The following is a 23,309-nucleotide window of genomic DNA, read 5'->3' on the forward strand; positions in this document are numbered from 1 at the left end:
GTATTAGCAGAGCTTTATCGTTAAAAACTAGTGAGTTGTGTTTTAAAAAAATAAATAAAAATTTAGGTTGGTAGACTTAATGTTATAGCATTTGCGTACATGGAACAAAAGACAAAACTGCTAAGCTTTCTGGTAAAGTAGTAAAGCATGCCATTGATGTGTTAAACACTTCTGAATTACCAGTAGTAGCTTGAAGTGCTCTACATGTGAACTCAACAGCCTGATATTCATCTTGTAATGCATACAGGTATTAACAAGAGTTGCTAGCTTGGGCTGTCCTTGAAATCAATCCTGAATCTTGATGAAAGGGAAGCGGGGCTGAGAAACTGCACAAATGCAGACCACCTTTTCAAAAGCAGCTTTAATCTTTTACCATTAGGAAGGAAAAAAAAAAAAAAAAAGCACTACATAGTGGCTTCCATTGATAAGAACTTGCAGATATGGTAAATTTTTAAGTTTTTGCAGTATATTTACTAAAGTTATGCTGAATAAATGTAAGAAAAAACAACTTTATATATTTGGAAAGAAGACTTTAATAGTGTTGTTATATAGAGTATTGGCCAACTCGAGCGGGTCATCTTCTCTTACTGCTGCCATTATTTCCAGTATTTGACTAAAAAAGAAAGATTGATATTAGATGACTCTGAAACTCAGTACCGAATAGACTTCAGACTGCTGCATGTGTTATGTACAAGTCACTAAGATTAACCTGGAATAAAAACCTATGTTGAGAGCAGCAGGGCAGGGTGCTCAGATATGCAAATAGCTTCACTTTTAAGTCACTAACTGCCATTCCCTTTACACTGAACACTGGTTGCTCACTGGTACAGATTCATCTTTGGTCTTTTGACTCTTGTTTGGAGGTAATTAAACAGCTTTCTGTTTCAAAGAAAATGTCATTTTGTGGATGTCTTTATCGATGGTCTTCATTTTTCAGACTGAAGTTCATCAGCCTTTCAAGGCTAAAGTTGCACTATGAATACACTGGTCTATGGCAAAGCTTAAATTCCAGATGCAACCTTATCTGAGTATAGCTGCCAAAGTAACTTATTCCTACTTCCCCATTCTCTAGATTAATTGTGATTAATGCATTCAGATATTTGCAGTAAACGTTAAATGAGCAATTTTAAAAGGCCCATAGCCTTGATACAAGCCAGGAAAAGGGGGCAAAAGAAATGGGATGAATAGCATTAACACTAACAGAAAACCAAGCCACAATCTTTTCGCTGCATTCTGAGAAAAATGAATATTCTACACAATTCCTAAGATGTGTTATACTTTCATTTTTTATCTAGTAGCAGAAAAAAAGCTTCATGGTGAAGAGTAAAGAACCTCAAGCTTGGTGGTAGGGTTTGGTGGTTTTGGTTTTTGGATCTTGCCTCTTAACTTACACAATAGCTAAACATTTTGAGGAAGACAGAGTAGAAAAAGTTGCTCTTAACAATTACTGGAATGCAGATATTTTCCTAGATGCAGAATTAGCCCATTTCATGACCGCTCGCTCCTGTGCTTTGCAGCCAGGAAAACATTTATTTAATGGAGATGAGATAACTAAACATTTTCACTAAAATGATACATTTCCCTGCTTTTCACACCTCTATGAGGAAGCACGTGAAAAGGTGGCAGAAACCAGTTTCTGTGCTTTCTAACTGTCCATAAGCCCCTATAGTTTTCTTGCGCTATTCGGTTATGTTGACTGCTGTTACTCGTACCTAAACTTCACAGGATCCATTTTTTTTAAGCACATTAGCAGAATGAAGAAATGATCCTAACCAAATTCATGTTACGGCAATTGATGTCACAGGCACTACCTGGTGTCTCAGTACTGCCCCCCTCTGTGGAGGACTGCACAGCTCCAGTGCTAGTACCAGTTTTAAAAATAACTGGAACAACAACTAAGTGAAATTTATTCAAGTCAGGTTACTTTACAGGGTTTAACCCCTTCTCCACTGTATCAAGTAAAAAGTTAAAAACAGTACTGGTTTCACTTTCAGAGAGCTTTTTACATCCAGAATTTCTGAAGTGGGGAAAACAGACCTTTCAGATTTTTCCACAGCCTATGAAGTAATACCTTGCACAAGTTTCTGTAAATTTAGAACTCATTTCTATTTACATTTCCAGTGAACTGATTTTTTTCCATTTTTTTTCCCTCTGAGATCTGAAGTATTTTAAATAATAGTACAGCAGTACACTTACATTATATGGCAGGGTTCATTTCTGTCCTTCAAGCAGTGCCCTATTTCCCATTTCTTTTTTGTAGGAAACGTAGTTTTAATGTATTTTGATCCAGCATGAGTATTTTTCACTCCACACCAAGGTGCATCTGGTTTAATTTAAAAAAAAAGTAGAGTATGCAATCGTTTGAGAATAGCATGAGATAGTTTAATCAACTACTTCCACAGACAAAAGTTCTTGCAGTCTCTTTCTAGCAGTGACTTCGAATTAAAAATAGAATTTAAGAGATTTGGGCAATTTAACGTCTTCACAATCTTTGAATTTTTACATTGTTACCCTCAAGATTTTACATTTTAAAAAATCAGCGTAGTACATAACAGTAATTCCCTCTGATATTATAATGATAGCTAGATACACCGTGTCCGTTTCTGTAGAACTTTTAACAGGTCTGTACTTCACGTGCAAAGGATTTAGGCAGTTTGTGGTTTTTCTTTCTCAGATTCAGAAATCAAAATAAATACTGTATTTATAACTGGCAGTTATTGATAACTGACATGAACATGCCAACAAAAAAGGCATCCCTAGACAGTCAGTTAAAATCACTGCTCATTAGGCCAAGAGGGGAATTCAAGCGTTCTTCCACCTTCCTCCATTTAAAGAGCAGTTGTTTCCAAATGCCATTACTGCCACCAGCGGCAAACTCACAGAGCCACTGCCCTGTGTTTGGCACATCTCCAGCAAACTAGATTTTAAAAGATATTCAAGCAGGATTCTGGTACCTACGTACACTTAAAAATCTGGGCTTGTCAATTTGTTGTTTTCATCTTCCCCTGCAATGTCAGGAACTGACACGGCAGCTTATTCCTTTCAGCAGAAGGCTGAAAAGGAGTGTTTCTGGAGTCCGTAAACTGCTTTCCAAAGTGAAGGAACAGCCAGTCCTTTTTCTACTCCGAACTCCGTAGGTCTTGATTCTGCCTTATCATTGCTATACAAGCATATCTTGTTGCCCAATAGTGTTTAAGTCACAAACTGACCAAGATATAAAATCTTACCAGTCTCTATCATTAATCGTTCACTAGGAATTGATTTCAGTGTTTCCAAGTTGGCTTCTGTTTTCAATGAACTAGAAAATCAGAGTTTGGTTAAAAATACATTAAAAATGTATAAAAGAAATCAGTTTGCCTGTTGAAGTATTTTGCAGGAAAGGCAGCTTCCTAAATAATTTTGTTAGTGAATATAATTTGCTTCATTTTTAAAAGTGCTGCCTGTACATTCAAACTTTACAGGAAACAGCAAATTTGGAGAGTTACTCAGTGAAGCCATCTCACCCTACTAAGCATGCAGAACCCCTGCCTGCACTGCCCGTATTTGCTTGGCCTCAGCAACCCATGCAACTTATAAAGTGGTGCGGGCTGGCTTTTGGCCAGATGACTGCTGAGAATTCAGACTGCATAATCGGTAGATGAGGCTGCTCAGGTTACATTTGCATTACTCCTGGATTTGACGTGGCAGCTTAAAATTATGCTGTTTTTTAAACGCTTCTCAGAAGGACTGCTTCCACGTTCAACAACCTTACTTATTTACAAACAGGGATTGACCTGACGGTACTAGAATGGACCTAAGACTAGATTAACTCACTGAGCTGTGAGTGAAGATCTTTTTTTTTTATGGCTAACAGACTAATGAGTGCAATTCTAAATCTGTCAGATGATCGAGAGTCTAGGGAGCTTTGAAAACTTGACCTCATTGTTTAAAAGAAAGCAATGAGTTCACTGCAGCTGACATTTTAAAATAGTTTCATTTCTTGTAAAGAACTTACCAGCCATTTATTCCAATATAAAGATCCAAATCTATTATAGCTGCTGCTTCTTCCTTTGTGCCATCAAAAGAATGCACCTAGAACATATATAGATGCACACATACATACAAATATATGTACTTCATTTAAAACTCCAATCATTTAAAAGTATTTATTAGCTTTTATTTGCATTATAAATACATACCTTTGATAGTATGCATTACACATCAGTACAAACATAAAGATGGGACATGGCTTAGCTGTTTCTGAATTTGGGGAAAAGTTCAGGCTGAAGTCACTTGAATACTGCAGTAGAAGCACCTACCACGTTTTATTAGTGATAAGTATGTGTAGAAAAGGCCTATGCAGTGATAATGCTTTTGGCCTAGGAACTTCCTGTAGCTGATAGCTGGGAGACCATACACAGGAACTAATCCTGCGCATGCTGAATTTTTATATTCTTTCATCAGTTTTCCCTACAGGGCACTGTCAGGGACGTAGTAAGAGCAGCGTTATGTTGTCCACAGATTTTAGTCCAGTGGAACTAGACGGACGGTCTATTCGGTCATCCCAGGGACTAAAAAGGCAAGTGGCAAGTCACAAGGTACAAACAGCGTAATGCATCTGGGAACTGCAGCTTCTCAGCCCAAGAGGAGTAAAGAGACTGTCTGCTTCCCAACGCTGCACGGGGGATAGTCAGTTGCACCAGGTGCCTGCTTGTCATTTCTCCACTAGTCACCGGTTTTGCAGAAAAGGAAGGAAGGAGAGACTGTGCAGTATTACATAAGAGCACAACATGCAAAGTACTGAGCTAGGGAAAGGTTTTTGTGGTAACAAAGGGGAAACCTGGGGACTGAGATACTATTGTAGGAGGTGTGGCCTGATGTTAGTAGGATAGAATAATCCAAGCATTTACTACTTTTGGAAAACCCTGCCATAATGGAAACTGTTGCTGGACTTACTTAATCATTTCATCCGAAGTTTTTCCTGTTAGGCTTTTGAATTAAAATACATGATCTGAATATCTAAACACATAAAGCAATCAAAAGTTACATCTGGATCTAATTTGAAAATGACGTCTAACGTCAGAAGCAAATGTTTGAGGTTACAGCTTCCACTGGGAATACGCATCTAAATTATCTGTGGTCTGAATGCACTGCAGTTACAGCCACTGAAGAATTGGGAAAAGGCCAATGTCAATTACAAGGTACTTAAACTGTCCTTCTGACAGGCCAGGAAAAACTGCTCGTGTCAGCTGCAGGGCTTTTTCTCAGCCTATCTTCTTACCTTGCAAAAAAGCTGTTGAATAAGCAACGAAAATAAAAATACTAGAAGGGACTGGAAAACACTTGTTAATTAATAATAACTTAAATCATGTAACAGGAAGCCTGCCTAGATTCCATGACAAACAAGAAGTTGCATATTAAGCAACAATATTCACACACTTGCGTGTAAAAATGAATGCTACACTGAAGTCCATACTTACCACCCCTCCCACAAATCTATCTCGGTTTCTTCTCATTATGTCTGTGAAATGAAATAAATAAAAATATAAGACAGCTTTATAACAAATAAAGGTGAAAGATTCAGGTTTCCAGATTTTTCATATTCAGAATTTGCTCTGAATATGAAATTCTCAAAGAAAACCCACCTAAAAATTCAGCATGTGAGTTTCTACAGTGGAGAAACATGGGCAGTTTTGTCTGCTCTGACAGGTCAAATTGTTTTTCAAAATACCTGTAAAATAAAAATCACTTTAAACAGAAACACAGTCTAAGAGCAACTAATGAGAGTAGAAGAGTTTTTTCCAGTGCTTGTATGCTTTTGTCCTCCAGAACTAAAGACAGAATTAATGGATTTGCCATGCAAAAGCTCTTATTTGTGCAAGGATTTAGAAGAAACTTTCCCATGGTATATTCACATAGGAGTGATCTATGCTGGAAGAAAGAGAAGAAGTGGTCAAGAGCATCAGTACTGGAAGAATAAACACATATATATGCTAAGCATGTACTCGTGTAGTGCGGGTGTTGGAGTTCTTTATTTATTATTTTTAATGAAAGAGGAACTGACTGTTCTTTCCACAAAGTTTTGAAATGTCAGGAAAGGGAGAGTGTGGATCACATGCAGACCACTATTTCAAGAAGCACATGTAAATGCGGTGAGGGTGAGTGAGGGAGCACTAAGCAGACTTCTATAGCCTCAAATGGCCAAACCACATCAGAGCTGGCTGGCCTGTAAAGTAACAATCCAGAGTTTTTGTTTGCCCTTCCATGAAGGTCAGTCTTTCTTCTTTTGGGGTGGAACAAATACCAATATTAGGCATCTTACTTCTGCCCCATTCTGTCTATTGTCTTCACTCTTTCAAAGTCTTCCACTGTTCCCCCCCCCTCTCCTTTGTGTGCCTGCATCCTTTCCTTTTCACTCATTTTATCCCTACCTTCTATTCCTAGTATTCCCTTTGAAGGAGCGGTAACAGCAAGGCAGCCATCCTATGAAGAGACATAAAAATGTGGGCAGAGCAAAGGTAACTAGGTAGCCAGTTTCCCCAGTGCAGTTTCAAAAGGAAACTAATTAGCACTGAACTAACCCATCACTTGTCATTTGCAGGTAGTTCTGATCCCAGGACATTATCATTTACCATTTCTGTCTGCCATGCTACACCCAGGCATGCAAATAACCAATGCTCAGGAAACACAGCAGAGGAACGTAGGCATGGCAGGTGGCCAACAGTGCATAGGTGACTCAGTATCCATACGTAATTTGAGAGATGACATTATCTAGACAAGGCAGGAGAATGACACTGCGGGTGCCAACAGGCTGGGACTATATGCACATACTGGATTTCTTTTAGGTGTTGCTGTTAAAAGCAGTCCAGGGCACTGGGGCATTCCCATCATCAGGTGTCAGAAAACATTTCAAAGACAAACTCAAGTGTTCACATATCGCTGTCTATGATTCACATATCAATCAGGATAAAGTGGCAGCAAACCATTAGTTTGATTTACGTTTTCCTAACGTATAAATAATAAACACAATAAAAAAAAAGACAATGCAACTGGTCATTTAATTCTGTGCAATTTTCACTATTTTCTGTATATTACAGGTTGATACAGAGGGTGGAAGCAAGGACAGGTAGCCTGGGAGAACTACAGAGAAATTGTTCGAGCAGTCAGGGATCAGGTTAGGAAACCTAAAGCCCTGACAGAATTAAATCTGACCAGGGACATCAAGGGCAACAAGAAAAGGTTCTGTAGGTATGTCAGTGATACAAACGGAAGACTAGGGAAAATGTGGGCCCTGTCTGGAAGGCAATAAGAGACCTGGTTACCCGGGACATGAAGAAGGCTGAGGTACTCAACTTTTGCCTCAGTCTTCACTTGCAAGTGCCCTAGCCACACCGCCCAAGTCACAGAAAGCAAAGGCAGGGACTGGGAGAATGAAGAACCAGTTGTAGAAGATCAGGTTTGAGACTAAGGAACCTGAAGATACACAAGTCCATGGGACCTCATGAGATGCATCCATGGGTTCTGAGGGAACTGGCAGATGTAGTAGCTAAGCCACTATCCATCATATTTGCGAAGTTGTGGCAGTCCAGGGGCCCAGGGAACTTCCCAGTGACTGGGAAAGGGGAAACATAACCCCCATTTTTAAAAAGGGAAAAAAGGAAGACCCAGGGAACTACAGGCCAGTCAGTCTCACCACTGTGCCCTGCAAGATCATGGAGCGGATTCTCCTGGAAACTGTGCGAGGCCACATGGAAGATAAGGAGGTGATTGGTGACAGCCACCATGGCTTCACTGAGGGCAAATCGCACCTGACAAATCTGGTGGCCTTCTGTGATGGGGTTACAGTGTTGGTGGATAAGGGAAGAGCAGTGGACGTCATCTACCTGGACTTCTGCAAAGCATGTGACACTGTCCTGCATGACATCCTTGTCTCTAAATTGGAGAAACATGGATTTGATGGATGGACCACTCAGTGGATAAGGAATTGGCAGGATGGTCACACTCAAAGAGTTGCAGTCAACGGCTCCACGTCCAAGTGGAGAGCAGTGACGAGTGGCATTCCTCAGGGGTCAGTATTGGGACCGGCGCTGTTGGTGACTAGGACAGTGGGATTGAGTGCACCCTTGGCAAGTTTGTGGATGACACCAAGCTGTGTGGTGCAGTCGACACGCTGGAGGGAAGGGATGCCATCCAGAGGGACCTTGACAGGCTTGAGAGATGGGCCCGTGAGAACCTCATGAAGTTCAACAAGACCAAGTGCAAGGTCCTGCACATGGGTTGGGACAATGCCAAGCACAAAAACGGGCTGGATAATGAGTGGATTGAAAGCAGCCCTGAGGAGAAGGACTTGGGGGTATTAGTGGATGAAAAACTGAACACGAGCCAGCAATATGCACTTGCAGCCCAGGAAACCAACCATATCCTGGGCTGCATCAAAAGAAGCATGGCCAGCAAGTCAAAGGAGGTGATTCTGCCCCCTCTATTCTGCTCTTGTGAGACCCCACCTGGAGTACCACGTTCAGCTCTGGGGCGCCAGACATAAGAAGGACATGGACCTGTTGAAGCAAGACCAGAGGAGGGCCACGAAGATGGTCAAAGGGCTGGAACACCTCTCCTAAGAAGACAGGCTGAGAGAGTTGGGGTTGTTCAGCCTGGAGAAGAGAAGGCTCCAGGGACACCTTTTAGCAGCCTTCCAGTACTTAAAGGGGGCCTACAAGAAAGCCAGAGAGGGACTTTTTACAAGGGCATGGTAGTGATAGGACCAGGGGTAATGGCTTTAAACTGAAAGAGGGCAAATTTAGATTAGATGTAAAGAAGCAGTTCTTTACTGTGAGGGTGGCGAGGCACTGGAACAGGTTGCCCAGAGAAGTAGTGGATGCCCTATCCCTGGCAGTGTTGAAGGCCAGGTTGGATGGGGCTTCGAGCAACCTGGTCTAGTGGAAGGTGTTGCCAACCATGGCAGCAGGGTTGGAACTAGATGGTCTTTAAGGTCCCTTCCAACCCAAACCATTCTGTAATTCCTCTGACAAAAGTTACCTTCCCTGCTTATCAGTGCAGATCTTTTGAGATGGAACAGGTGCAAAAGAGATCAGCTGTAATCTTAAAAACTGACATGAAAATTCAGGAGAATTAATTACACCTACTTTGAATCTTCTTTCTAGTCTAGCTGCTGTGCTTAGTTTAGCTTGTTTGACTAAATATAAATTTAATTGCAACTCATGATTGCTCTTGCAGTTAAATAGCTACAGTTGCTTGATTATTGGTGGTGTTTGTTTTTTTTTAAACAGAAGGCTTGTTTCCTAAGGAAATGAGGTTTTAGAGAGTGAGCTGCAAATAAGTCCCCTAAGTAACATACTGCCAATTTCAGTCTCATTTTGAGAAGGGTAGTGGTCTTGAAAGTACAAAATTTAGTGCCCCTACAAATGGTAAGGCAAGTCAAGCATCTTGAATTCCTAGCAACAATGAAGCCTAACTCATGCTGCTACTTGTCCTGTCAAAGAGAAAAAGGAGGTGAATGGGGAAGTTCTCAGAGAGAAAAAATAAAAACAAAGAGAAAGGAAAAGAGAAACCCTGGAAAAGCATGAAGAAACCAGATGTACAGTGATCAGAATGGTAACAAAATAAGTCAGTAGGAAACTAAACCTTACTAGCTCCAGTGCTGAAGGAACAACCTTTTTCTTTGGGCGAGTAGACTGTCACTCAATATGCAGGTTCTATGTTTCCTCTCATTAAAGAATTTTTAAATATTTTGCATGGTTGTTCACAGGTTTAGTTTTGACCATGAAGTTCAAATACTATGGTATTTTCAGGTTTGGAATCAAGACACCAAAGGAGCTGAAGCAAATTGGCCTTGTTGAGGTAGAATATCACCAGACAAACAATTCTGGATTAATGTATAAATAATAGTGTATGTGATTTTGTTCATCGCCTCCAATTTGGTTAATAAAACTCCTGTTTCCATGTCACTAAACCCCACAAACCCCTTCCAGTAGCACAGCAGAAGTGAAACTTCTATAGACTTATCAGTCCATTTATGTGACCTTCACCATAATATGAAGGCAGTAGCTTCATCTAACTACCATTCAAATCACCATTTTCTGTTGGAAAAGTTACGAAAATGGAGAAAAATTCTGACAAAAAAAGTTCATAGGGCTGCTTCAACAAAGGAATTTCATCTTTATTAGCTTTTCAATCCAAGAAAAAGGATTAGAAAAATAATGTTCACTTTTTACAGGTGAAAATCATCCAGAAGAAAACACAGCATAACTAACTAGAAAATAATGATTAAACATTAAACAAAACAGAGGTAATGCTCAGATACTACCCACTGGGAAACTACTATACTTCTCTTCTACGGGGTAACCCTGCAGCTACTTGCTAGCTATTCCAGTGACTGCTACAATACCTGAACTGCAGATCAGCTGAGAAGTGGTGACCTGCCTCCATGCATTTCACACTTTGCCTTCCTTTTTTTAGTTCATTTATCAAGCATACATTGAACATTAATTCAAAGAACCCACCATCCAGTCTGCTAAAGGTCATGAAAGCCAGACTGTTATCTAACGACATAGCATTCAATTAGCAGAAATGAAAACAACCCCAAACCCTGACCACATTTCACAAACATGTGGAAAATGAACAGCAGGGAAAGCTGTCCATTTAGAAAATACAGAATTTACAAACACGGTGTTTGCAGGCATCTGTCCTTGAGGCTTTCAATATTTCTTCACTCTCTCATATTTCTTGCTTCCTGTCTTTTTCATCAATCACCTCCTTCCAACTGCAAATTCCAGGAAGGGCTCCCAAAATGCTCTGAGAAACTAGATTTATATATTTCATATGATTCACTGAAATAGCTCAGATAAAGACTTTCTGTCATTATCAAGCTTATCTGGAAAGGACTTACCTACCACTTTAAAAGGGATTTTTGCTCTACCCTGCTACCTCTTTCCTCACAACCCAATTTCAGTGCACTAGATTAGAAGTTTTTCACTACAGGTCTTCAGCTGCAGCCCATCAGATAAGGAAAATCAGATAAATTTTTTTCTCCCAATAACATCAAGGCAGTTAAGGATCTTAAAATATGATACTCCACCAGTGTTTTAGGCTGCCATAGAAAAGAAACCAGTTATACTCCAAGGTGTGCTTTGCTGAACTGTACACTGAATTCTACCAGGAGAAAAAGTTCTGTCCACTTTGCTGAATACTTTATCACTGTAGCATTACGAAGAAATTAACTCTATTACTGCTAACGTGGCAATTAGAAAAAAACACAACTAACCACTGCCCCCCAGTGACTAATTTACTCAGAACAGTAATATGCAAGCACAATTCATGAATCACTCTTATTTGAATTTATCACGTATCTTTCAGATCTTCCTCTGTAGACAGAAGTTCTGAGTACAAGAGCGCAAGCTGATTTTAGGGGCTGTGCTAGCTTCTTTCCATTCAGTATCTATGCTGCATATATTACTTCAAAAGACAGATCTCTCCAGCTCCCGAGATTATCTTTTTCATCAGCTCTCAATTACCTGCTCCCAGCTAGCACCTCCCTTCCTAAAAGCTTATTTTTGACACTGCCAACTTACCCTTTTTGACAGTTTTGTTCCCTTCCGCATGGCTTTCAATCAATAAACTAATTCTTTCACACACTACAGTTGTTCTTCTCCCCGTAAGTCTCTAGGAGTTCTTCAGTATTAGCAAAAACAAACACCTGCCACATCCAGACACCTACAAATTCTCATCAATTTTACAGAAAAAGACATGCTAAGTCAATACAAGGCAGGTAGCAAAATTTAGCACATAGCACTACTTGAATGTAAGCATCTTTCTTTAAAGTCCCATTTCTGCCAAAAAAAACCCAGAGCCAACCCTGCAAATTGCAGGTCTATACCTGACAAAATGTTACGTGGTAGAACACAAAATAGAAAACACTCCTGTAAATTGCTACAAGTCAATTTATAGTCATCAGAAGTTTCTTACTTGAGTTGGATGTCCTTTGGGCAAAATTCTAATCTATCAAAATCTACAAATAGAAAGAACAAAAAACCCACTTAGTGTTTTAGGATTTTTTAATGTATGTCTAGAAAAAAAAATATTGAAGTACTAAGATAACACTTACCTAAGCCACATTCTCCAACTGCTATTACCTTTGTCTTATTTTTTTCAATCAGATTTTTTAATTCAGATAAATACTGTTCAGGGCTACTCTGTTCAAATTCTCCACAGCGGGTAGGATGACAGCCAACCGTACTGTAGAACATGTCTAAAGCAAGATAGTATTAGTTGGTTTTAAGGAAAAAAAAAAAAAAAGAAAATTTATAGAAGGTATAGACAGTATCTGTATCTGGACTTTTTTTTGTTGCTCATTATTTTAAAAGAAAACTCCCCTTGAACGTCTTTATCTTGGTGATGATTTTATTACACTTGTATTTTCTGCTTTAAAAAATGTTAGGCAGTATTTCCAGCAGGAGTGTGTGCATGTGTTTCTTTTGAGTACACATTATTTAGTATACTCCAAAACCGCAACTCAAAGCTGAATTACTCTGGTGGAGCAGCCCTCAACAAATCATACAATTGTTGAGGATGGAAGAAACCTCTTGAGATCACCCAGAAATACATCTTTTTCAAAATGCATCAGGTTATCCTCAGCAACCTCATGCAGACAGCACGCAGTGTGCCTCTGCATAAGCTGTTACAGAATTTTGCAAGCAACATCTAGCCTGATTCACCCACATATCTAACCTAGGTTACCTTTAGTGCCAAAACTAACTTCTGCTAAGTGCCTTTACGGAGAATGTAAAAGCTTGGGGGAGAGGGAAAGACTATATAAGGCCCTGAGCAACTTGACCTAATCTTAAAGCTAGAGCTAGTCCTTCTTTGATGGAGGTGGGGAGCTTGATCAGGTTGGACCAAATTAACTCCTCGGGTTCATTCCAACTTAAATTATTCTATTGTTCTCTTCGTAAATAACACTTTAACATGTGTTTTAGTTCAAATACATACTTAAGTAATTAGTGGAATGATATTTGCCTTTTCACAGAAAGAAAGGTAAAGCTAGGAGAACCGTAAAGAAGCTGGTCATGACAGATTGGTAAGTAAAAAACAAACAAAAACCCACCAAAAAACATATCCTCCACACCATATAAGCATTCCAGTTTATTTCTAGAAGAGAGCCTTGTAACAAAATTTGTATTCCAGAAATTTCCTGTAATTTCTGTCTAGAAATAGAAATTACAGGAAAGACTGATTCCTTCCAACACCCAGGGATCTAAAGAGCAACATACAGAAACTCACACACAAAGCATTCATCCCATTCTGAAACATAATTTCTCATTTTGAGATTCTGAAACACCACCAGTGGCAGGTCCTTTTGAACTCTTAATTCTGAGAGTGGAGAAGGTTACATATTTAACTGACAACATTACGTTTAAAGTGGAAATACCATTTGTTTGTGCCAGCTGCAATGCATCTTTACTATCTTGTAGACTCCCACCTGTAATCAAAAACTTGGAAGAAGAAAAGTACTGTCAGTGAGTATGATCTTTGAACATCAAACAGAATGTTTAAGAAAACACTCAGATATAAGCAAGAATCTAGACAGAGAACATAAGAAGACAATTACTAATGTATATTTGACAAAATTCCATAAATCAGTAAAACCTCAATGGTCCTCAGGAGCTAGTAAATACACTAGGTATCAAAACCTGATTTTTTTCTTTATCAAGTATCTTCTAAGTATTTAAACCATTAAATTAGTAAAATACATCCATTTGCAGCAATATTAACTTCATTAGACAATGACTCAAGAAACTTTATTTGCATTCAAGAAATGATAATCAGAAACATTCTCCTTGTCTTACAGGTGGAGAAACTAAAAACTCCTCAGCACCCAAAACAAGACATGAATAAGTAAGTAGATAAACCAACAAAGGAGCCCATATCAGAGTTGGGATTACAAATTTAAGAATTTCTGCCTCCGATCTTTTATTTTTACCTTAAGATCAAGGTTATCACACAAGAATTGTTGCTTACAGCGTTTTTTGAATCACCACTTGCAGGATCTTGTACCCTAGGTCTTAATAAATGATGACTACACTGCTTTTGGACCACTTCTATCCCTACGTATGCTATATACCAGACTCGGTCAGCACCAAGTCAGACATTTCTGCAGCATGCTCCATTAGAGATGGACACATCCCAACAGCATCACCAGAAAAATAAATTAAGCTGAAAGTGGCTCAGTGTACACACATCACAGGGCAAAACTTCACAAAAATTACCATAAATCAGCAGCTATATAGAAAAACAGAAGTATTTTCAAATAAACAGATTAAGATTCTAGGCAAGTAGAAACAATCTGGGATGGGATAGACTTCTGACGCTGTACAGGACAGTAGCAAGACTGAAAACATAGCTAAGGACATGGGAATCCTGAATTCCATCTCTGAATTCACTGTGCACCTTGAAAAAGTTATGCAGCCAATCTATTTTTGATGATAAAGTAGGAAAATTGCCACTTACTTTCAGAGGGTGGTATAAAGATTAAACAGTACTTATACAGCATATATAAACACAGTCAAAGCGACTAGGATTCTGTATTTGCTGCAGTGTGGTAACTTCTCCATCACTAGCGCTTTCTTTTTTTTTGTCTACCAGTTTATTGTCCACTATTTTCAGAGGAGAGCCTTTTAGCAAGTCTATTCCTCTTCTAGAGGAGGGTTTATTTCTTTATTTCTAATCCACCAGCCTTATTAGTGCAGTAGAACAGTTTGTGACAGTGTGCATTGTATTCAATTTTAATTCATATTTTTGTCTTGACAATTCATTCAGTTTAGAGAGATATAGGCAGGCTAGACTATTATAACAAAAGGAGTGTGGTCCACTGCTAAAAACACCAATTTCAAGCTAAGAGTTACAAACCTGTTCATAATGATGCAGTTTAAATACATATAAGCCAGTATTTACTAGCAGACATTCAGATGTAAGAATTTATGGGCACTCCCAGCTGTTCTGCAATTACCAATTTCCTTTACATACAGAAGTATATGAAGGATTATTATTAGGAGAATTTTTGAGTTTTGATCTGTGGTGGCAACTGCTGAGTCAGTCACTCAGGATACAAGAAGACAGGAGTGGCTGCCTATAATACTACTAACACAGAAAATTACGTACTAGTTGACTGCAGTAGGTCAGAGGAGAACACCTTTCTCTTGAAACTGTACAGAAGAAATTCTACATACATACCACATATGATAGCCCTGAACTTAAATAATCAGCATCTAATGATCTGTGCAAATGAAAGACAATGCTCTGCGCAGAACGCTTTTGTTTTATGCTGTTGACGAAAGTTACTGCATTTTCCGCTGCAAGCTGCAGAAACGTTTGTTTTAATAGTGGAGCACTAAAAACCCGAAGTATTAGAAAGCAGTTTAAAATATTAAAGAAATTTTGTTATAAGAAATTACCTTTTTAATGCCAATTTTGACTGCTCTCTCTACCACATCCAAAAAGTCATCTGTGAAAGTTCATAAAAATGTCATAAATTGAACTTCAGGTTTTACAGCATAACTTAACTACTTTTCAACTAAAACTCACTTTCATGCAGTCAAAATGCATATCACAAACAATCTTTAATCCACATTTCAGTAATCTTTAGAAGACAATAACAAAATGCAATAACTGAAGATACAATTTAAATCCAAGAAGTCAATGGAAGTTTTTCACATACTTTAGTAGACTCTTTTTACATTTATATCTAAAGGCCATGACAGCAAAAAAGCATCAGTTATAATTAGTAACTATAACTCAGCAATGCAATACTTCATAGTTTATTGATCATAATTCTCAAATCAGTTTCTTCCATGCAATCCTAACATAAATACATCAGCAATTTTCCATTTTGCTCTAGAAGCAAAGTTACCTGTATGACAACTTAATAGCAATTCAGTAGAAGACAGTATATTTTGCTTAGAACATCTAACTTATTTTGTCACACTTTCTTCAAGCCATAGTAAGTAATAAGCATCCAGTTTCTGAGGAGAAAAAAAAAAGTTCTAACCTCACTTGCTGACAAGTAAGAGGCTTCCATTTTAATAAGAGGGATTCAGTCTTTCAGCAGATACAAAGCAACATTTACCTTGATGTTTTTGTGTTCCCCTGTAGATTCCTCTGAACATAGGATCTGTCAGGTTAATACCAATATCTATGAAAAAACAAATATAGAAATTAGATGCTACAGTCACTCTGCATTTCATTCTGAGCGTTAGCCAACTAGGGAAGGCAACGGGAAGCATATCTCAGTAGTCCCCAACTACCACATTGGCAGGACATATAAAGCTTAAGCATAAGTTTACTCACATAATTTGAGAGCTTACTTCTTACTAGAAGTGACAGAAAAATTGAATTTTGGCCTTCTGTGCAACTCCAGACTTATTCTATGAGTGTATAAGATACATCCTCATAGTCACCAAAGCTAATATGTATATACTGTTTATTGCAATTAATTCTGCTTTCCACATGAAAATACAAATTTATCTTCGCCCACAAGCAGTAACAGGGAAGGGAAAACAGAGCATCTCACATACAACCGTTACACCGGTGGGAGCAGCAGCAGACTGCCTCACAAAAGCTGCCTGTTTTCCCTCCTACGGCCTGCGACCATCCAGCCTGGCCAGAAGCATGAACAAGAAAACCTGCAATGCAGTCACCGACCAAAGCTGCTCCAGCCCCAGCGCAGCTGCCTTCTACTTGGCTCCCAAGGCCTTCCCTGAGCTGCAGCCTCACAGCCAAGGGCTGAAGCAGAGGCTTCAGCAACAACCACCTCTCCAGCTGCCAGAACCCACATTTCTAGCAGGGTTTCCAGTGGGAAGGGAAATTTTCCAAGGCTGCTCAGCCACACATAGAACACCGATCTCAACCGACCTTCTCAAATTTACATACTTACTGCCAAATTTCCTAAGAATATTAACATTTTCATCCAAGCCAATGCCATGCAATTAGAAACAACCACAGCTAACGCGCCAACGCGATAAAAGGGATGAGAAGCGGCCAGAAAACCCAGAGTTTAGGGATAACGCTGAGGAGACGCGCAGCAGCCCCTCAGTGCGCCGCGTGAAGCCCCCAGCGATGGCAGAAGCGTTCCCAAACACTTCTTGTAGGCCTAAAGGCGGCCTGCATCTCGGCCCCGGAGACACCGAGAGGGACTACAGAAGGTGACGAGCCCTGGGTGAGGGGCAGGCCCCACCACCAGAGCGGCCCACGCCCCCCCGCCCGCCACGCTCAGCCCCTCAGGGACCGGGGCGGCCTCAGCCCGGCACCGGGCGAGGTACGGAGGGACTCTGGGGCGAGACGACCAGCCGGGGCCGGGGCCGGGGCCGGGGCCGGGGCCGGGGCCGGGGCCGGGGCCGGGGCCGGGGCCGCAGACACACCCCCCCCCGCCCGCCTCGGCTCTCCCCTCACCGATGAACTTGGCACGACTCATGGCGGCGGCGGCGGCGGTGGAAGCGCGAGCCACGCGCCTGCGCGCGCCGACGTCCTCCGCCTTCCCGTCGGCCCCCGCGCGCGCGAAGGTGAAGGGTACGGCGGCCCGAAATGGCGGCCTACCTGACGCACCAGCAGAAGGTGCTGCGGCTCTATAAGAAGTCCCTGCGGCACCTGGAGTCCTGGTGCATCTACCGGTGAGAGGTGAAGGGAGGTGCGCCTGGGGAAGGGGGAGAGACCTGTCCTTCCTAGGAGCGGGGCCTCTCAGCTCCGCACTTAGCGGGGGGAGGGGGGAGGGGAGGGCGAGGGCGGGCTGGCCTTCTCCGCCGAAATGGGGCGTTGGGCTTGACTGGGGCTTTGTCTTCTCCCCCCGCCCAGGCATGGCTGAAGGGGTGAGGAAAAAGCCTCTAGGATAACTTGCCTGTGCCTGCCGCAGAAAAGGGGGATGTGGGAACAGGAGCTCCTCGGCGGCCCCTGGCCAAATCCTGCCTTTGCGCAGGGGTGACTGATGATATTGCCAAGCTTTGTTTCTCTGTGCGATTAGTGTTTTCCTCCAATGTCCGTCGTTGTGCTTAACCTCTGTCTGTAGAGACAAGTACCGCTACTTTGCCTGCCTCCTGAGAGAACGGTTTGATAAGAACAAGGATGTGAAGGATATGGTGAAAGCTACAGAGCTGCTGAAGGCAGGCGAGGAGGAGTTCTGGGCAAACCAGCATCCTCAGCCATACATCTTCCCTGACTCCCCTGGGGGCACTTCCTATGAGAGATATGAGTGCTACAAGGTAAGGTGGCGTGTAAGGTTGTGTGTTGCTGTGCTTACCTTACTCTTTATTTTAGTGAATGTAAAGTGAGTGCCTGAAGTGGTCTTTCATAGGGCTGCAGCTTGACTCAGCAGTATCATTTCATTAATAGTTTACTGCTGCTGAACGTCTTGCTGCTTGCGTGGGAGAAGCTGTCCCGCTTGTCTGATCCTTGCAAGTGGAGTTTGTTGGTTTGTCTGAACACAGCTAGCTTCTTTTTGCTGGGATAAGCATCTGCTCTTTTGCCAAATGGAAGCTGCCCTGTGATGAGTCAGTGAAAAGGTTGGAGCTGAGCTGTGACAGTAAACAACGTGCAGGAAGCTGTGCTACCCGTTGTGATGCCATCTGGTCACAGCCTTGGTTTCTCTCTGGCCTTGTCAGATGTCAGCTTGGCTGTTGGGGGGCTTCACTCAAGTCGCATCGTTCTTCTAGCATTTTGAGTTCTTCCAGCAAATTATCATTTCCCTTCATATCCTGTAGTGCCTAATATGTGTCTGTGCGTCACTGTGTGATAGGTGGTAGGCCTTAAAATAGAAACTGTATTTTTAGGCACTTTTAGAGGCTTTTTTTCCCCCTAGATTTTTCTATTTACAAGTAAGGAAACAAGTTTCTTAGAAAAAACACAGGGGTTTTGCTTTCTCGGTATTGTCTCTTAATGCATTACAAGAAGTTAATACTAACCTAGAGAGTATATGCACCCATTTTCTCCTGAATTTGAAGAAAGTGCTGACACAAGACTAGATCTGATCACATAAGAATGCATAAGAAGCCATGTGAAAGGAAGAATCTGACATAGATTTATCAGAGGCAGAAAAAAGAACATAGGAGTGAAAAAGGAAGAGGAGGGCTTAAGCTTATGCCATGGGCCTTAGCAGTAGCAGAGACAATAGTGAGAGAGAATCTGGATGGAAAAAAGGCCAGTTGAGCAATAAATGGTCAGGATTAGTCTTCATATAGAAATATAAACTGGTTTATGTTCTCTTTTCTTTGCCCTGTTTGATATGCTAAAACTCTTAACAAAATGGCCGTCACAAGGATTTGGCTTCTAGGTATATCAGTGACTGTCCATTGTGGATGCTGCTACAAAATGTAATTTTTAGATCTCAGGCTGTTTGATGGTTTTAATTGTTGTTTGGTGTTTTTGGATTTTTTTTTTATATTTTTTTGAAATATTAGCAGCTTTGCTATTTCTATTCAGTCCAAGGTTTACTCACTGATGAGAATCACAACAGGAAACTGGAAGTGTAAATGTCACTAGGTGAATGATGGTATTGGAGCAGCTTCTTAATTTTCTTTTTCTAAGGATTGGGGGTTTTGGTGGTGGGGTTTTTTGTTTTTTAATCAACGTTCCTGTATTTAAAACTTTAACATTTAGTGATATGCTGCTGCAGAATTTTAAAGTTTGCTTTTTTTCTTGACCAGACATCTTGGAGGTCAGACCATTATCAAGATCTTAAAAGCCACTGATTTTTTAGTAGTTGTAGACAAGCAGAAATGAACTGTAAGGTTCTGTCTCTGTCAAATAAAATAAATTAGTAGTTGGAAAAAAGAATCCCTCTAACCTGCTGCCTTTTGGAGAAGGAAGGGAAGAAATTAGATCTTTTCTTCCACCAGATGGAATTATTTTGAGAACTTTTTGAATAAATGGATATGACCTGGGATTTGTCTTCAGGATGCTATGATTTAAGCAAGTTGCTATGATGTCTTCCTATGATTTAGGATAATGTGTGAAACAGATTAAAAGTACTGACCTCTGCCATATAGTGCCTTCAGCCTAACAATAGTCAGGTAGCTCTTAAATGGTGCCTTTTATGTAGTATTTTATTTCCTGGCTTATTGATCCATTTTAATACTGGCTTCAGTGATTGAGTTTAGTTCTTTTGTGTGTGTACTACATATGACTTCATATCTAAAAATAATATATATAAATTATATTTAACAGATTCCGGAATGGTGCTTGGATTACTGGCATCCTTCTGAGAAGGCAATGTATCCTGATTACTTTGCCAAACGAGAGCAATGGAAGAAGCTGCAGCGGGAAAGCTGGGATAAAGAGGTCAGTGCTTGCTCAAAGCAAATTAAAGCCTCTTTAGCACGCAAGTATTTTGTGTGACATTTAGATGTGTTCTTGGAAAAATTATTGAATGCCTACTGCAGTCTCATTTAGACTCTCCTTTATTAGAACTCTTGACAGTGTGAAACACTGACTTGACCTAAAATGCCTACACAGATATCTCGGAGTTACAGCTTCTTAAAGGCCGTGAAGGGAATTTGAAGTTAAAGCTGAACCTGCTATTTAGCACAGGGCTGTTGTAGCAGTTTAGCTAAAAGAAATTCCAAAGTGGGATGAGAGGAGATTAATGACCAGAGAATTCCTCTTCTGCTGCTGTGAAGCTCTGACACTTTCTGGTTGCACATTTGAAAGTGACTTACCACAGTGTTCATCAGCTGGGAATCGAGACTAATTTCTGGCCATCCGAATCTGATATTCAGTTGGGAAAAGTTGATGTTCTTTGAAGAGTTCTTCAGCTCAGTTGTAGAGAAATAGTTTGCTTGTAGGTAGTATGGCACTCTTATCAGAATTAACATAGTGGCAGCCAGCACTTACGCTGCTTCAAGAAACACGTACTGAAAACATCTAAAGGGCTGTTGGTGGCATGCAGAAATTGAGATCTCCTATGGACTGGAATGAAGTTGTTCAGGACTTGTAGTTATCTGGCACCTTTCAAAGCAGCAAGAGAACTCAGTCTTTTTAACATAGCAATGGTAGACATGAATTATCTGGAAATAATAACCTTTTAAGTAAAATTTCTCTTGCAAATCACTCTTTACTCCTAAAAATGCCTTCTTAATTAGGTGATATGAGCTGGCAATGATTACTGAGTTTCAGTGAATACTGGGGAAACATGAAACCTGTCTGTCAGCTGAAGGCATTACTGCTGGTTCTTCCCTTCTGAAATGGGGGCTAGTTTTGCTCACTGCCTGGGTACTGAAAACCACATTATGGAAATGTGTATTTATGTTCTAAAGCAATTTTATGTCTTGTCTTCTAGATTAAGCAATTAGAAGAAGAAACTCCAGCTGATGGTCCAAGAACTGAAGCTTTGCCTCCAGCTCGTAAGGAAGGTCATCTGCCACCACTGTGGTGGCATTATGTTACGAGACCTCGTGAAATGCCCATGTAAAAGCATTACTTCATGTGAGAATCTAAGCGGTCTGTCATCTGTAGGCAGTTGACATGGCAGTGACCGCATGCTACTCTAAGTGATACAAAATAAAGCTAAATAAAGTAAGAGAAGGCATTTTTCTGACGTACTGTTCTATAGCATGCACACTTCATTTCCAATTTGTGCGGTGTAGAATAGGTGACTGTTAACATCTACACTATATATCTAAAATGTCAGAGAACACTGACCAGCCTCTGAAGAACTCTTAATGGAGTACTGACACCAGAGCAAGTTTTACTGCAGCTTTCACAGTGAGAGTCAGAAAACTCAACTATGAGACTGAAAAAATAATTGGCCACATAAAACTCATGTTCCCAGAGAAGGAATGTGAGCTTAAATGGGCAGGAGAGGCAGATTTGCTGGGGGATGGGATCAAATGAGATGAGAAGAGCTATGGCAAGAGCCTGTCTCCTACTGTGGAGAAGGAGGGAGGGAGGCCTGGAAGGAGTGGATGAAAATCAATAAACAATTCATATCAGCACTGTAATTTGGAATCTGGTACTAAATACAGGCAAGGTGTTAAAGCTAGAGTTTCAAGATACTGACAGCAACAGACATTGGCTTTGGTTGCTCCTGGTATGAGAGTATTTCTAACCTGGCTGAGGGATAAAGACTTCCTGCCCTCCCTCCCCACCTCATTAGGCTCTTTTTGCTGCACTTTTCACGTAGGTATCACATCTCACAAGACATAAACCTTCCTTACAATGATGTCATGCTTACTTGCTGGCGTGGATGACACTGCTGTAGAGCAGCAGGAAGTTCATCCCCATACAACCTGAATCGTAGATACCTACAGAGCAGTATCGGTGAAGACAAGAAGTGGCCTGCTGGGGAATATGGCTGTGGTACGCTTGTGTACAGGTCACATACATACAGTTATAGCAGGCAGTGTGATACAATGAACCAGGTACAAAAAGCTGTTTGCTTTGATATAAGACACAGGGAGTTCTGCTAACACTTTCACTAACCACTCTGTAAGAGAATAGATGGGGTATAGCCACCTAGTAAAAGCTCATAGGAAAACCTTTCTCACCTTCTGCTGTTCTCCCATTTTTAGGGCTAGAAGAGAGGAGATTTGGGTGATCTAATCAGACTTTCATTCTACAGAAGTTACTTGATTGTACCATACTTAACCCTAAGGCCTAATTTTTCCATGAACTCCAACTTACTTAAGGCTTGAAAGTAACAGGAGATGGCAAAGGCACTAACTTCAGCTGTTCTAAGGCCTAAACACAGTTAGCCTGGGTATAAGATAAGGCTTTAACCTGGCTAGGTTTTAGAAATTTTGCATCGCCCTTTTCAGTAAGTCTGAGTTTTGGAAAAAAAACCCAACAAAAAACTCCAGAAAAATGGCTTCACATATTCCACTGCTGAAATTTTCATTCTTGCCAGGAAGCAGGATGGGTTTGTGCTCCATCAGTCCAAAGGCAGTAGCAGAATTGAGGCTGTTCACACCCCTCGGCCGTGTTTACCTACACAGCACAGAGCTGTGGCTTCTCTCCGCTCGGGTATTCGTGCCTTGCTCTGGTGTTCTTCCATACTGAAGGTGCTTATTCATAGTAAAGAGTTCCAACCTGTGGCCCTTTTTCTAACTTGTTACAGGTTTCTAATACAGGGTCTGCACTACCAGCATTGCACTTCCCCAAATTAAAAACACTAGTTTGCTTTAGCAGCCACTTGCATTAGCCCGAGTACCAAAGGCCAAACCCAGCTGTGGGCGAAATTCATGGGGAAATACAACATCGCAGGGCAAACGCAGCTTAGCTGCCCTGCCCCTGGGCCCACTTTGCCCTCTCCCCCAGCCTGGCACAAGCAGCCCTTG

The 23,309-nt window shown here is 40.9% G+C and overlaps 2 protein-coding genes across 10 annotated transcripts; one reads left to right on the top strand and one right to left on the bottom strand.

Annotated features, from left to right (window-relative positions):
- Window positions 1–487: 487 nt before the first annotated feature.
- Window positions 488–17,544, bottom strand: TATDN1 (TatD DNase domain containing 1). Of its 9 annotated transcripts, XM_049826907.1 has the most exons (13): window positions 17,440–17,470; window positions 16,118–16,183; window positions 15,902–16,013; window positions 15,447–15,496; window positions 13,424–13,487; window positions 12,101–12,244; window positions 11,962–12,004; window positions 5,625–5,710; window positions 5,460–5,500; window positions 3,995–4,071; window positions 3,228–3,298; window positions 2,197–2,323; window positions 488–613 (listed from the first exon to the last, which is right to left on the bottom strand). In XM_049826907.1, exons 6-13 carry the CDS (start codon window positions 12,240–12,242, stop codon window positions 511–513), a joined length of 690 nt encoding a protein of 229 aa, XP_049682864.1. In that variant the 5' UTR covers window positions 12,243–12,244; window positions 13,424–13,487; window positions 15,447–15,496; window positions 15,902–16,013; window positions 16,118–16,183; window positions 17,440–17,470; the 3' UTR covers window positions 488–510. The 9 variants fall into 9 exon arrangements, with proteins under 9 accessions (XP_049682864.1, XP_049682845.1, XP_049682854.1 ...); XM_049826888.1 differs by lacking the exon at window positions 15,902–16,013 and having other exon boundaries at window positions 17,440–17,544; XM_049826897.1 differs by lacking the exons at window positions 15,902–16,013; window positions 17,440–17,470 and adding an exon at window positions 16,925–17,236.
- NDUFB9 (NADH:ubiquinone oxidoreductase subunit B9) lies at window positions 17,528–21,571 on the top strand. The gene is made up of 4 exons (XM_049827000.1): window positions 17,528–17,657; window positions 18,050–18,242; window positions 20,203–20,316; window positions 21,314–21,571. The coding sequence occupies exons 1-4, from the start codon at window positions 17,572–17,574 to the stop codon at window positions 21,443–21,445; spliced, it is 525 nt and encodes a 174-aa protein (XP_049682957.1). The 5' UTR covers window positions 17,528–17,571; the 3' UTR covers window positions 21,446–21,571.
- Window positions 21,572–23,309: the final 1,738 nt, after the last annotated feature.

Source organism: Accipiter gentilis, chromosome 2 (assembly GCF_929443795.1).
Source record: "Accipiter gentilis chromosome 2, bAccGen1.1, whole genome shotgun sequence".
Classification (NCBI taxonomy): domain Eukaryota; kingdom Metazoa; phylum Chordata; class Aves; order Accipitriformes; family Accipitridae; genus Astur; species Astur gentilis.